Raw genomic sequence first — 15,264 nt, 5'->3', positions numbered from 1 at the left:
GCCCCCTTAATGCAAAAGAGGATAAATCCAAGTATCCTTACCCAAACTCATGCCATGAAAAAGGAGTAGAAGAAGTATATAACGAAGATAGGTGGATTCTGGTATATTGAATTGGACCTTGGGTTAAGGAAATTGGGTAGACCTCAAAAACCACTCTTGATCCAAAATCTAAGGCAATAATCCAAATTATAAACAATACACTCAAAGTTCTTTTTGTTGATGGCTCGTGAACTAGGGATCCTCTCACAAGTCACACCTTGAAGATAACACATGCTCAAAGAACACAGTTAAGATGCTTCAATCAAATATCCGAGGCTAGAGTTGTCTACCTGTGGATGACGAGCAACTCATAATGGATTAGTAGGAAGAAATATATGGGGACCTATCCTCAATCCTAGTCAAACCTCTCAATCACCTGATTCGTTCAGCCAACTACAACTGCACACTTTGCTTTTAATATTAATCCTTTTCATCACTGTCATTTGGGAAATTTTGTATATTTGTTGGTTAATTTTGTTCAAATTATAAATGGAATGGCCAAGTATGCTATGACCCTCATACCATACAATTTCTGAAAAAAAACAAATTAAACAAAAGGATCCCGACCTCCTATTTTTGTCTAAAGCCAATTGAAAAGGAAAAGTTATGGAATCTGAGCTTCAAGTTAACATTTGATTGATTTGACCAATAGAGTGGGTATCCAATTAGAGGTTGTTTGTCTGGCCGGGGTCTGTTCTGTGAATGAAAAAATGGGATTTTTTTTTTCATCTGAAAGACTTATTATTGTTAGAATAAAAAATGGACCCTCTGACCCTGAATGGTGGCCATGCCTATGCCTCATGTATGGACCCTCCAAATAGAAAGCAAAGAGCAAATTTGTGGAGAGAATTTTCAGTATTTATTGGAAATAAACAAAATTGGGAAATGGTGAGGGACTTAAAATGATATCATTGAATCCGAAGATTATATGGGAAACTGAAACTGTGCAAACAAATTATCAAAACACCCAAACCATTTTATCCAAGATCATTCCCTAGGCTCTGTTTGGAAAGAGTATAAATACAAATTTGTAGAGTGCAAAACCTTACATTTGTATTATTTTGTATGTATTTGTACTCTTTCCAAATTGAGCCTAATGAAAATAGAACACCTAGGGATAAGGTTTTTGAAACCCAACCAGACAACGAATTGGTCAGGGGTCCGGTTCCTGGATCAAACAGTCCAATCATTCGAACCGAACGGATAGCCCATTCTAACAAAAATTTAAAAAATGGCCAAAACTGTTGGATGGTTCGATAATGCGGATCAGCAGTTTGATGACCAAATCAATGATTTTTGGCAAAATAATGGTTCTGGGGTCCTGACCAGTTCCCGATTTTATGGTCTGACCATCCGGTCCGGTCTGGTTATGAAAACCATGCCTAGGGGCAAGCTTTACCTGGCCAAGTAGCAAAATAGGCCCCAAAGATATCAAAGAAAAACTTGATACATTGTTTGACAACATGCTGGCTCGAGCATTTCCTTAATACTAAAATAAAGGCCTCTAGAAATATGTGGCCTGTTCATGCTCTCTTAATTCTCAATACCAACCCACAAATCCTTTCAAACCCAAAACAATTCCACTTCCTTCCTATGTGGTCCAAAGAAGAAGAATGCCACAAAATTATTGAACAGCAATGGAACAAGGAAAGGTTTAGTAAATTGAAGAAAAATTAAAAAGTATTGGCGAGAAGCTTCTAACTATGGAGAATGATGTGTCAACCAGTTCAAACTATGAAATACAGAGACTTGGAAGGGTATGAGAAAATGACTCTTAAGGGAAGAACAATTATGGAGACTTAAGTTTAGAGAGCTGCGGTTGAAGGAAGGTAATTGAAATACAAGGTATTTTCACAAATTCAAAAATTTTAATCGAATAAGAAATTCCTTGGATTTCCCAAAAAATGATGAGGGAGAGAATTTGGGGTTGGAAGATGTGGCAGAGGTTTTCAAAAATCAAGCAATCGATATATGAGGAAATTAAGGCAATAGTAAAATCTATGAGATCCCACTCAGCCCTAAGGCTACATGGATTCTCCCATTTTTTACCAAAAACATTGGAGAGTATAAGGATAAATGTGTATAAACTAGTCAGGGGATTTTTTGAAACTAATGAGTTTCCCCAATAGTTGAACTCCAATCTAGTTTACATTTCTAAAACAAAAAACCTTGAAAATATTAAACAGTATAGACCCATAAATGCCTAATGTTTTATATAAAATAATATCCAAATGTCTAGTCATGAGGATGCAACCCTAAATCAAACTGAATTTATAAAAGGAAGTTAGGGGGTGGACAATATATTAGTGGCCAAAGAGATATGAAAAAAAAAAAAAGAAGAAAGCAAGGGGTTGATTCTACTTAAAATTGATATGCCCAATGCTTATGATAGATTGAGAAGAAATTTTGTTATTAAACTAATGAAGTGAATGAGATCCTCAGACAAGTTGTGTCAAATGATAGGGTTTCTGTATCAATTCTCCCACATTCTCAATTAAAACAATGGAAATTAGAAGGAATTAATATTTTAGTTAAGAATTGGTCTTCGACAAAGGAATCTATTGTCCCCCCATGAATAGAGGTATGCAGGTTCTATCATATCTGTTGTTGAAGGCTGAGCAATAAAAAGAAATTCAAGGTTATTTGCTGATGACTATTTAGTCATGTGCAAATCTGTCCCAGATCAAATCATAAAGGTCAAGAGATTTTGGGAACCAAGCTATGTTTCCTAGGCTGAGATACCCTACCCCACCAAGAGATTTTAAGAAAAACAAACTCTAAATTAGCCACGTGGAAAGCTAAGTTGCTTTCACAAATAGGAAGAACTATATTAGTCAAGTCAATGCTACAAGCAATACCCACATATGTAATGTCAACCACAATCCTTCCGCAACACACTATAAATAAATTGGAAGGATATCAAAATAGATTCTAGTGGGAGGGTTCTTCTTCTAAGAGAACCATGCACACCAAAGCTTGGGAGAAATTATGTAACCCAAACATGAACAGCGAGTGGGATTCAAAAGAATGAAAGAGTATAATCATGGTTTAAAATGCCCTTAATTTTCATAATATTTCCACAATATATTTTCACTTTCATTTTCATGGGTAGCGACCCAAAATTTTACTAGAATTGACGTATTCCCAAAAGAACACTATGTGGAGTACAAGAGACAATTTTCATGATATATTTCCATTTCCACTTGAATGGGTAGAGACATGAAATTTTACTAGAATTGACATATTCCCCAGTGAACACTACCACAGTTATGTGGAGTAGAAGAGATAGTGTTATAATATAAGTTGGTCAGTTGGTGACAATATTGTATATATGTGGAATAACAAAACACTAAATAGGGAGTAAATTGTCTCAATTGTTAAGGTTAGACCTAGGGTACAATCAATGAGTATTTGTTAAAACCACTAAACAAAATCATTTCTAATTATGCCTTGGACCTTGGAGACAAATGAATAAAACTAAAAAGTTGCACTTAACCCTAGGCTTGATAATGAAACTACATTAGTACATTAATGTTGGATTATGTTGTTTTTTATGTACCAACCAATGAAATCCTCTAAGGGTTAAATGCCTAAGTATGTTGGAGAGTAGTTTGGAATATCACTTGAATGGGTGATCATTGTGATAGGATCCGACCACTTTGTTAGATAAGGAGAATATTTTGATTAACACTCTCTCTAATAGAAACTTGAACTACTGACTATAGATTTCAATGTGTTTTGAAATCAATTTGCAAAATGTATTTGTATTTATAAATAGTTTATTTTATGAAAAGGTTTGCAAAAGGTTCTTCCTTGTGAACAATGTAGAGATATCATGGGTTGAGAGATTAAGAGCAAAAGTCTATAAGCTGAAACTTGATGGGCTTATTTCTCACATTAATTCATTGGCTTTGTGTTTCATAGGGTGGCTGAAACCAAAGCCCACTTATGTTTTAAGTGTTAGGTTGTTTCCACGCATAATTAGATTGGGTAGGAGGTTCACTAGGTACACTTAGGCTATGTTTGGTTTGAAGGAAAATGTAAAGAAAAGAAGGGAAAGGTAGGGAAACCTTTACAAACCTTGTATTGATTTCCCTGTCTTTCCCTTACTTTCCCTACCTTTTCCTTCAAACCAAATATAGTCTTAGTGAATTCAGTGCATGTGGTTCTCTACATGGATCAAACCCATGTCTTGGTGTGAGAACTTAATGGGTCCCACACTATACAATATTTAGGTCTGATGGACTAGTTAAATATATGAATTAAATAACTTGAATTTAAAGGTCCAATTCCAATTAAAGGGTAGTATGACTATTTTGACTGGATAATTGGATTATTAGACAACATAGGTCGAATTTGTAACGGGCTTGGATCTTTCATATTTCTAATATGATTAGAAAGGACTACCAACATAATCTCACACCGTACATCTCATACGTGGTGGGTCCCAGTCTCATAACGAGATATGCGGTGTTGGATCAAGTTGGTAGAGGGTTGGAACCTGTTTTGTTTGCAGAAGATCTCAACTCATGACAGTCTTGCTAGAGATTATTACCTATTTTACAACTTCGAAACCCTAGTTCAACCAAGGTGAAAGGGGAACTTTTTCTCTCTGTTTCTTTTTTTTTCTAGCAAAAAGCAGAGATTATTCAAGTTATTAATAGCTGCATTCAAAGAGATGCATTGGAATGCACATTGATTCACGAAAGAAGACTAGATTGAGTTCTTTTTTTGGAGTTGTGCCATTTTCAGTTCTTGGACTCAATTTGGACTTGAGTTTTAGGCGCAAACCACCACATTGGAAGCTGCAATTGTAGTATCTGCATCAGGTACGATTACAACTTTAATCTGGACATCAAATTTGATTGTCTAACCCTAAAACGATACAGGGAGAAAATTGTTTCTCCATGAGAATTTCGAATTTCTCCATTCTTGGGCTGATTAAAGATTCAATTTTTGCAACTCAAAACCCAACAAGGTTCAACCTTTTTGCACTTAAATCAGTCCATACAACAAAGAAATTTCCACCGACACAAACCATTTTAGACCTCAAGTATAATGAGGCTTTGTTTACAAAGCAAGTTTGAAGATTATTCACAAGGAACTTACGGGCTCAAATAATCAAAGAGATGTGAAACACTACTCTCCTCAATTTTGGGAAAAAAGTAGTGAAAATGGTAAACCAGACAAAAAGTAGACTGTTTTGGCATGTTAAAGATGGAAGATCAATTAATATTCTAGATCGTTGGATACCAACACTGGGTTCACCAAGATTGAGAGAGAATTTTGTTACTCATCTTCCCATTTCAAAAGTGATCTGAAGGACAGGGTGGGAACTGGGATCTTCAACTGTTATCTTCTTATATTACAGTTGAAACAGTGAACCACATCACTCAAATATAAAGATCGCACTCAATCACATCAGATACCTGCTATGAAAGAATAAGATCCGAGCCGAGATAGATTTTGCATCATGTGTAATGGAGATTAAGAATCTTGGCAGCATTTATTTTTTTAATTGTCCATATGCCAAAGCTGTATGGTTCACAGCTCAAATAGGCATTAACCCAAAGGAAGTGCAAAACGATTAATTAAGCCAGTTTGTATCTCAATGAGCCAAACTTAAATTATTTCATCTGTCATCAGAAGAAAAACAGCATTTTGTGGCAGAATTTCTTGACTTGTTTAGGCTCATCTGGTATGCAAGAAATGTCAAGTTACACACTCGTAGAACCAGCTCATCTGACTGAGAGTAGAGACTTATCTGTCTTTAAATCATAACTCTCAACAGAAACTACGAAGAAAAGAGACTGAAACCTCTAGTTCCATTGAATTTTAACTATATGTAGATGGGGCTTTTAGGCCAAATACAGGGGAAGCTGGTACTGGATACACCATCCTTGATAAAATCTCTGTTTTGAATGGAGAAAATCAAAGAACACAGCCAACTCAGCTTCACAAGCAGAATGGTGGACCCTCATAGATGGCTTCAAGAAAGCAAGCTAACTGGGTATAAAATCTCTACTTGCTTTTGTGATTCAATAGTGCTGTAAATACTATAAATGAAGATCTGAAAACTGACTGGAGTGTCAAGCATCTTAGAGAGAGTTCTGTAGACCTGTTGAAGCTTTTTGATTATGTATGTATTACACAAATAAGTAGATATACCAACTCTGCTGACCATGATCTGGTCAATAATGCATGTAAATATAATAGAATAGTAGTTTGGGAGAGCAGCAGACTGTTTAAACTCTGTACTCTGGCTTCGATGAACCTTTGATAGTTTTTATTGTGCAAAATAAATAAATAAATAAACAAAGCTGTGATAACTGGAAATAGAACAAAGACAGGGAACAAGTTAATCAAAATCTTCTAAAATCTCACAAGAAAATGGTGCCACAATCCGTAGTGTATAGGGTACTTTCAGATATGAACAACCCCATTCTAGACAATCCAGGAGTACAGAGCACAACAAAGTTTCTATAGTTTAACAGACAAACCAAAAGACTGCTAGAGTCTGCTATGATGTACATTGAAGTGGTCAGTGTATATTTTTATCAGAACTAGCGGTTCATCCAAACACAAGCTTTATGCCATTTACAATACCTAACTCTAGAGTCAGACAAATTTTGCATATTTTAACAAGCAGATTTTCAGCTAGCACATTGCTCTCTATTCTAATGTTGATATTTAAATTATCTTCTGGATTCCATTATTATATTGTTACTCTCCAAACAAGACCATTTTATGGGTTTAACTGTTTGAGAATTAATTCACATATGCCAAAAGAATACCAGTCAAGCTGTGGTAGAGCTTATCAACCTATAAGGAAGTTATTGTCAATTAGTAAGTTGCAGCATCTTGATTAATGCAGAACTAGAAAATGCATAAATATTAATGTTTGGTGAATATGATGTATATCTTAGTAATTTCACAACAAAATCTTTTATGGCAGAGGAGGCACGGCCAATTGTATAATCAGTTATGCTCTATTTTCTTTCAAAGAAATAGAATTTTGACAACGTTGATTAGCTACAGAAGCTCATGTGATACAGTTGCAGAGGCAATTGTGTGAAAAAAAAAATGTAGAGAGAGACATTATAAATTTGATTTGCAAAGAATACAGGGAAAAAGTGGGAGATCACTTTCTTTGTTCCAACAAAATCTTTTATGGTAGAGGAGGCACGGCCAATTGTATAATCATTTATGTTCTATTTTCTTTCAAAGAAATAGAATTTTGACAACAATGTTGATTAGCTACAGAAGCTGATGTGATACAGTAGCAGAGGCAATTGTGTGAAAAAAAAATGTAGAGAGAAACACTATAAATTTGATTTGCAAAGAATACAGGGAAGAATCAGCACCAAAAGTGGGAGATCATTTTCTTTGTTCCAACATATTAAAGACATTCATGAGATATCATCTTTGAAAGAGATATCATCATTTGAAGAAGAAACAATGCTCCCCTGTTGCTCACTACTCTATCAGCATGAACACAACTTCTCTCATTGCAGGGCGATCAAGTGGGGACAAACTCGTGCAGAGTAAAGCAATTTTTAAAACAGTAATCATGTTCTCAATAGTGTTCTTGTCAGTTACATTTAATCGTGCATCAAATATCCCAGGTGTCAATGAATGTTTCTGAATATAGTTTCTCACCCATGTAACAAGGTCACCTCCTTGGTCTAGTGGTTGCACAGGTGTTCTTCCAGTCAACAACTCCAAGAGAACTACTCCATAGCTATAGATATCACATTTTTCTGTAACTTTCATGGTGTATGCATATTCTGACAAACAAAAAAAGGTACATAAAAGAAAATAATCAGTCAAAGGAATCAAGTTTCTATAGAATCTACTGATAGCACAAACGAATGCCATAACCTGGCAGAGTAACACATATTTTAACCAATGGATATACCAGTAATGTAAACTATTGTCCATATCAATTATCAACACGGTAAACAATGCCCCCCCCCAAAAAGAAAATAAAAAAGAAAACAATAAATAAAAAAATGAAACATAAAACAAGCCTAAAAAGTGTGAGGCTTGTGCTTCATTGTTTGAAGGATTAATTAAGGTATGTGAGCCTGAGGTTCTGAAACTGCAGCACAAGCCTCCAGCAAGGGATCTTAGTTGGGGTGGAAATTCTTTCATAAACTAGAAGTCATTCATCGTATAAATAAAACAAAACAAGAATGTTTGGTTGGTGTAATTCATATGAATAATGAATAATTGAATGGTGTAATTCATATGAATAATTGAAAATACCCCTACTATGCACCTTAATGAATAATGATAATGTATAAAATCAGTTTTATCACTACTAAAATCCACCTCTCATAGAGGGCTTCCACAGAAAGGCACAACTTACACCACTATACTAAAACAAAGAACAAAAAGGCTCTTAAAAGGAACTCAAAAGACAGTCCAGAATGTTTCGTTGTATCTATTTGCAAGAAATATAACCACGGACCTAGCTTGAAGCCAGAGTTAGTAATACCAAAAAATCATAACTAGTTATTTTAAAGCCCAAAATGTTCCAAACAAGCTAAAAGTACAAATGAGATATCACTTCAACTAACTTATAAATATAAAAAAGTAACTGCATCATTCTTTCTCTCTCTGTTAAAAACCAGGTCTTAAGTTTGGGTTTCAGTATTAATTGTTTGGATAGGCTTCCAAAATAAGATCTATTCATATTAATTTGATGAAGAAGACAAAATTTTCCTTGCACCTTTTTCTCCATTTTAGAGGCAAGATTTGATCATTGATGGTGATAGATCACTTAGAGAAAAGTATCATACTTGAAATACTAATAATCAGGCATATCACTTTGATCCCAGTGAAATGATAAAATTAAAATAAAGTGGTAGCTTTTCCTCCATGAAATCAAGTGGTAGGTCCAAATAAATAAGATATTACTATTTGTCTTTCAATGGTCAATGGCAATAAATTATTAAAAGAAAATGAAGAAAGGCATAGTGCTATAGGACCAATTGCTCTAATATTAACTGTAGGATCAATTACTTTAATGCCAAATTAGGAGAGCAATGATGGGTTAAGAATGGTTTACAAATGATTTTAGGACTAAATATATATAAAAATTGATAGAAGTTAGAAAGATTCTGAGCCAAATTGGCGAGAATTCTGATGAGACTACAGAAAAACAGACAATTCAAAAACTGTCTGAAGGATAGAATTCTTTAATGAAACTTTGTAGAGATGCTTAGGATGATGAATTGTACAAGGAGATTTAATTTCAAAACATTTTGAGTAAGTTTTCCACAAAGAAAAAAAATCCCTCCATAAGAAAAAAAGAAAAAAAAACACAACTCAGGAAGCTAGGGTTGTAGATGGAGTTTTGGGATGAAATTGAGAAGAATGAAAGGTGATAGAAACTTCATAAATAAGGGTGCTCTATGAACCTAGGATCACACCAGAAATTACTCACCATAAACATAATATGCATAAAAATCATTCAAATATCATTTACCAATTTTCCTAATTTTACTGGAAATTATGATTCTATTGATCATACTTCAACTAAAAGAAAATTAAATAACTCCTAAACTAGTTAACCAATGACTCTGAAACTTTAAATGCAACTAAACTACAAGTAGACAAAAAACACTAGACTGGACCCCATAAAGAACATGTAAAAAGACCAAAATATGCTTACTGTTTATAAATACCAAAATACTTAATGAAATTAGAAATCCAATATCTGACTGCTTGGCTCCTATATTACATGGTACTTTGACCTCAGGCCCATTGAGAATTTATTAATTTTTCAACCAAACCTGACCCAAGTTACACCCCTAGTTTTACCGTTACCCTGCATTGGCAGGAGCCTTGTGCACTGGACTGCCCTTTTATATAGAAAAACACTTCTCATCTTTTCTTGATTTCCTAAATCATGTAAATAGGAAATAGAACCCAAAATATGGGTCTAAATAGAGTCTTGCTGCATATTTTTCAGACATATCATATTATACTGGTCATATCATGTAATATGGTCATAAAGATAAAAAAGGAAAAAAGAAAGATATTCAAAGAAGCAGGTGTTTTATCAGTGCCCCGGGAAAGCCTATTATGCAGAGAATGACCACCCAACAAAATTTCAAAACAATGTGATAAAAAAGTCCAACTAGAGCTTACCAGGCGCAATATAGCCATATGATCCCGCAATAGCAGACATTGATTTGGACTGCGGCATGTCAATGATCTTTGCCAGTCCAAAATCTCCAACATGAGCCTCAAAGTTATCATCGAGTAGAATGTTGTTGGACTTTATATCCCGGTGAATGATCTTAGGTTTGCAGTCATGATGTAAATAAGCAAGCCCCTGAGCAGCCCCAAGAGCAATTGCTAATCTTGTCCGCCATTCCAAGTTACAAGATGAACCATGAAGAAGTTCTCCCAGACTGCCTTTTCCCATATACTCATAGAGAAGAAGATTAGAACCTTGGTGGTAACAGAACCCATATAATTTCACAATATTCCGATGCCGAACCTTCCCAAGGGTTAAAATCTCGGTGCGAAAACTGTTCTCAATATTGTTCCCTTCTCTATTAGATTCAAGCTTCTTAACAGCAATTGTCTGCCCAGATGGCATAACAGCCCTGTAGACTGTTCCACAAGCTCCTCTTCCAATCACAAAACTGTCATTAAAATTGTTTGTCGCTTCAAGCAGGTCTTGGAAAGTGAACCCTTCTTTAGGAGAAAAGTACATGTCATCTGACAGAGGAAAAGATAATTGTTTATCTTGAAAAGGAGCAACATCATCAACTGGACGTCTAATGAAATATACAATAACTACAATTAGAACAAGAGAAACCCCACCCACAGCTGCTGCAACTATTGCAACAATTTTAGAAAGAGGTGTAGCTCCTTGTGAATTTGGCAGGAAAGAGGGTGAAGATGGAGATCCACTGCATCCCTGAAGAGGTCCCCCACAGAGCCCTTTATTTCCAATAAAACTGCTGATGGCCATGTTCTGAAACAGTGGAATGGAAGGCAAAGGTCCAGTGAGGTTGTTGTATGAAAGGTTGAACCCTAGTAAACTCGACAAGTTTCCAAAAGTGTCGGGAATTTCACCAGTCAAATGATTGTTGTTGAGCAGGAGACATTCCAGCAAGATAAGATTGCCAAGCTCAGGTGGTATATTCCCAGAGAGATTATTATAGCTAAGGTTCATTGCAATCTGTAAGCTTGAAAGTCTACCTAATTCCGGTGGTATCACACCAGAAAGTGCATTACCACCCATCTGTAACTCAGTTAAACGGGAGAGATTGCCCAGAGATGCAGGTATGCTCCCAGAAAGCTTATTTTCTGAAAGCTTGAGAAGCTCCAATTGAGATAGGTTTCCAATCTCATGTGGCAGTGAATTTGTAAATCTGTTCCTACTGAGATCAAGTCGTTGTAGCATCCTGCAATTCACTACTTCCCGTGGTATTTGTCCAGTAAGCATATTTGATGAGATATTAAAGATCACCAACTGGGAAAGATTACCTATTTCTTTTGGCAATTCAGATGTAAAGTAGTTCTCTGAGAGATGAAGTCTTTGCAATGTTTTACAGTTCCCTATTTCTGGGGGAATAGGGCCACTAAACCTATTATGGTCTAGTTCAATAGCAGAGAGGTTGACCAATTTGCATAAATCAGATGGAAGACTCCCTGTAAGGCTGTTTCCAACAAGGCGAAGCTGCACCAGTGATTTGCAGTTTGTGACCTCTGTAGGGATATTTCCAGTCAGCCTGTTTGACCCGAGGTTCAATGAAATCAGGTTAGAATGTCTGCAAAGATGATGAGGTATTTGCCCAGTTAGATTATTCTCTGATAAATCAACCACCCAAAGTCGGCTATATAATCCAAGCCTTTGGGGTATATTACCACTGAGTAAGTTGTGGAAGAGCTGCAACTGGAGTAGTTCAGTCAAATATTGAAATCCAACTGGAATATGACCTGTGAGGTAATTCATTGACAAATCGAGCTTAGTCAGATTCCTTAAACTGCCAAGCTCATCTGGAATAATGCCTGTGAGCTGGTTCTGAAAAAGATGGAGTAAGCGTAGACTCTTTATCTTACTTAACTCTATCGGTATCTTTCCTGTCAACAAATTCTGAGAAAAATCTATCTCTGTTGCCATAGAAAGATTGCCAATCTCCTTTGGAATGGTGCCATTCAATGCATTCCTGTAAAGGTACAACTTATCCAAAAACCTCAAGTTTCCAATCTCCATTGGTATTCCACCCACAAGATTGTTCTGGTAAAGAGCAAGAGTCTTCAGATTAGTACAATTCCCTAACTCCTTTGGAATTACCCCCGACAACTCATTACTGTAAAGGAGGAGTTCCTTCAATTTTCCAAGCATTCCTAGCTCCTTCGGTATTTCGCCACTTAACTGGCTTTGGGAAATACCCAAGACTTCTAGGCTTTCACATCCTTCAATTATCTCCACAGGTATGCTTCCAGATATCAAATTCTGTCCCGCTCGAAAAATTCTCAATCTCTTGAGGTTCCCAAGCGAACGAGGCAATGGGCCTGAGAGTTTGTTAGTGTATGCAACTAATTGAACCAGGGAAGAAAGGTTCCCAAGCTCTTCTGGAAGATGCCCAGATATTTTATTGTTGCATAAATTTAGTTCTGTTAATGAAGACATGTTACCCAATTCTACAGGTATTTCCCCTTCAAACTGATTATTGTTCAAGTAAAGAAGCTCCAACTTAGAGCAACTTCCAATCTCCATGGGTATGCTCCCAGATAGCTTGTTGTATGACAAGTCAAGATAAGTCAGGTGGACCAGACCACCAATACTCGAACTTAGGTTGCCAGAAAGATTCATGGAATGCAGATCAAGAGACCAGACCACTGGATTGTAGTCAAACGTGCAATTCACACCCCTCCATCCACAAGGTGTCTCATCATCGGCATTCCAACTACTTAGAGAGTCAAAATCATCATGAAGACTATTCTTCAGTTCCAGTAGTTGTTGCCCCTCTGCATTTAACCCATTAGAACTACAAACCAATAGAGCAGCTACCAGCACATAACCACTAAAGGCCGCAAATGAAGCTCTGTCAGACTTTATAATCCTGAACATTTTAGCAGTTGATTCTCAATTTAAATTAACACCCAAGCAGAATATAGGAACCTGCACAATGTCAGTTATCTTACATTAATAAGCTAATTAACCAATATCTTAGAGCTATATTCAACAAAGGAATCAACATTTGCCAATTGAAAGAGAACCCAGAGCCAAACTCTGAGATATATTAAAATTCATAACATCAATCATCAACAAAAGCTGTTTAGTCCACCAAAAGAAACAATATTTCCAAACTGGAAGAAAACCCAGAACAGAATTCTGGAAAGTATCAAAACCCATAACTCTAATAACCGGAAAAGGTAAAGCATAGATTCAATATCCTCCATTAAAAAAATGTATAAATAGAAAAGGAACCACTTTTCTAGTTTAGAAAGCCACCTCAACGGTAAGGAATTCAAAAACTGTAAGAAACTATAAATCAACCTCCAGGAAGAACCCAAGAATCCCATGACGGTTCTAAACCCATGCAAGAAAATGCAATTGCATACCTCTGCATCCATAATTGCATACCATCAATTTTATGACCCAGAAGACGAAAAAAAGAAACCCAGTTCTCCTTTCCACGCATAGATCTCGAAAACAGCGACAGCTTCAGTCTGCAGCCAAATTTTGTGCAGTAAAATCTAGCCTTTATATAGACAAACTCATGCATCGAATCTAGCTCTTTTTCTCTCACTCGAACTCAGGTGCATTGAATCACAACCTTCTCAGCTTCTCTCCCTTTTGCTTCCTCACAAGTCACAACAAGAGCATACAAGCCCAAGTCATTTTCATGTCGAGAGAAGAAAATCGTTTCTTGAACGGTGAATTCGAGGGCCCGGAGAGAGAGAAAGAAAGTTCGATAACTGAAGCTTTAATGACAGGCAAAATCAGCTTTCTCAACCTTTTCCCTCTCGATTTAACTTCTTCGATTTTTAAACTTTTTAGCGCTTCAAAAACGCTAGAAGTTAATACATGGAAGGTTCATTTCTCGAGAAAATCAATTTCTCGGGTTAGGTAATGGCGGTTTTCCTTCATCTGCACTTGACTAGATTTTTTTCTTTTTCTTTTTCTTTATTCTTATTACAGGTTATCTAACATTCTAACGATCATGGAGACTCTGTGACAATGGCCCACCAAGTCTTTGATCATGACCGTCCTTTCTTTGTCCATCTCTGTTGCCTTGCAGTGGTGGGGGCCACATGTTAGGCTTGATACTTTGACCAACGATCAGAGAAGATAGCAGTTTACCACCGCCTTGTTGGTTTTAAGGAATTGATAGAGTGGGTCCCACAATTTTATTCCAATCTAAGACTCTTAAGAGGTGTGGCTCAGTGGCTCTTGGTGGGTGGGGAACGAGGGGATATTGGATAATCCGTTGATATTTTGCACAATCTAGAAACCTAAAGTGAAACAAATCCCATAAAAATAGTGGGCCCCACAATTTATTCGAATCAAGTGATTGATACTCAGTTGATATTTGGCTCTGTGATTTCTTTATAATTTAATACTATTAAATGTTTTGCCTGCTTGCCAACTATTAAACAAGCTTTTTTTGCTCAATCTAGGATGGAAACCTAAAGTGGAACAAATACCATAAAAATAGTGGGTCCTACAAGTTATTCCAATCAAGTGATTGATAAGAGTTTCTATCTCTCTCTCACGGTGGGTGGGGGATTTTCAGTTGATATTTGGCTCTCTGATTTCTTGATAATTTAATTCTATTAAATGTTCTGCCTGCTTGCTAACCATTAAACAAGCTTTTAATGCTCAATCTAAGATGGGAAACTAATTTAGAACAAATCCCATTAAAAAAACCAAAAAAAGAAAGTGGGTCCCACAATTTATTCCAATCAAGTGATTGATAGAGTCTCCATCTCTCTCACTCTCATGGTTGGGTGGGGGATATGATATTCAGTTGGTATTTGGCTCTGTGATTTCTTGATAATTTAATACAGTTAAATGTTTTGCCAGTTTGCCAACTATTAAACAAGCTTTCTTTCTCAATCTGGGATGGAAAACTAAAGTGGGAACAGATCCCATAAGTATGGCGGGTCCCACAATTTATAGGACAGAAGGATGAAGGAAAGGTGTCAAGTATTAATTAATGACTTCTCTTTAATATATACTTGGTTGTA

At 36.2% G+C, this 15,264-nt stretch overlaps 1 protein-coding gene across 1 annotated transcript; it reads right to left on the bottom strand.

The window, feature by feature from the left end:
- Positions 1–7,398: 7,398 nt before the first annotated feature.
- Positions 7,399–13,518, bottom strand: LOC104602134 (uncharacterized). Its single transcript, XM_019198572.2, is given in 3 exon segments — positions 7,399–7,518; positions 7,520–7,826; positions 10,198–13,518. Coding segments are annotated over 3 exon segments (3,321 nt in total). The 5' UTR covers positions 13,142–13,518; the 3' UTR covers positions 7,399–7,448.
- Between the last annotated feature and the right edge of the window lie 1,746 nt (positions 13,519–15,264).

Source organism: Nelumbo nucifera, chromosome 3 (genome assembly GCF_055504915.1).
Source record: "Nelumbo nucifera cultivar China Antique chromosome 3, China Antique-T2T, whole genome shotgun sequence".
Lineage (NCBI taxonomy): Eukaryota > Viridiplantae > Streptophyta > Magnoliopsida > Proteales > Nelumbonaceae > Nelumbo > Nelumbo nucifera.
Note: the sequence above shows the minus strand (reverse complement) of the source record. Positions and strands in the feature narration are given on the sequence as shown.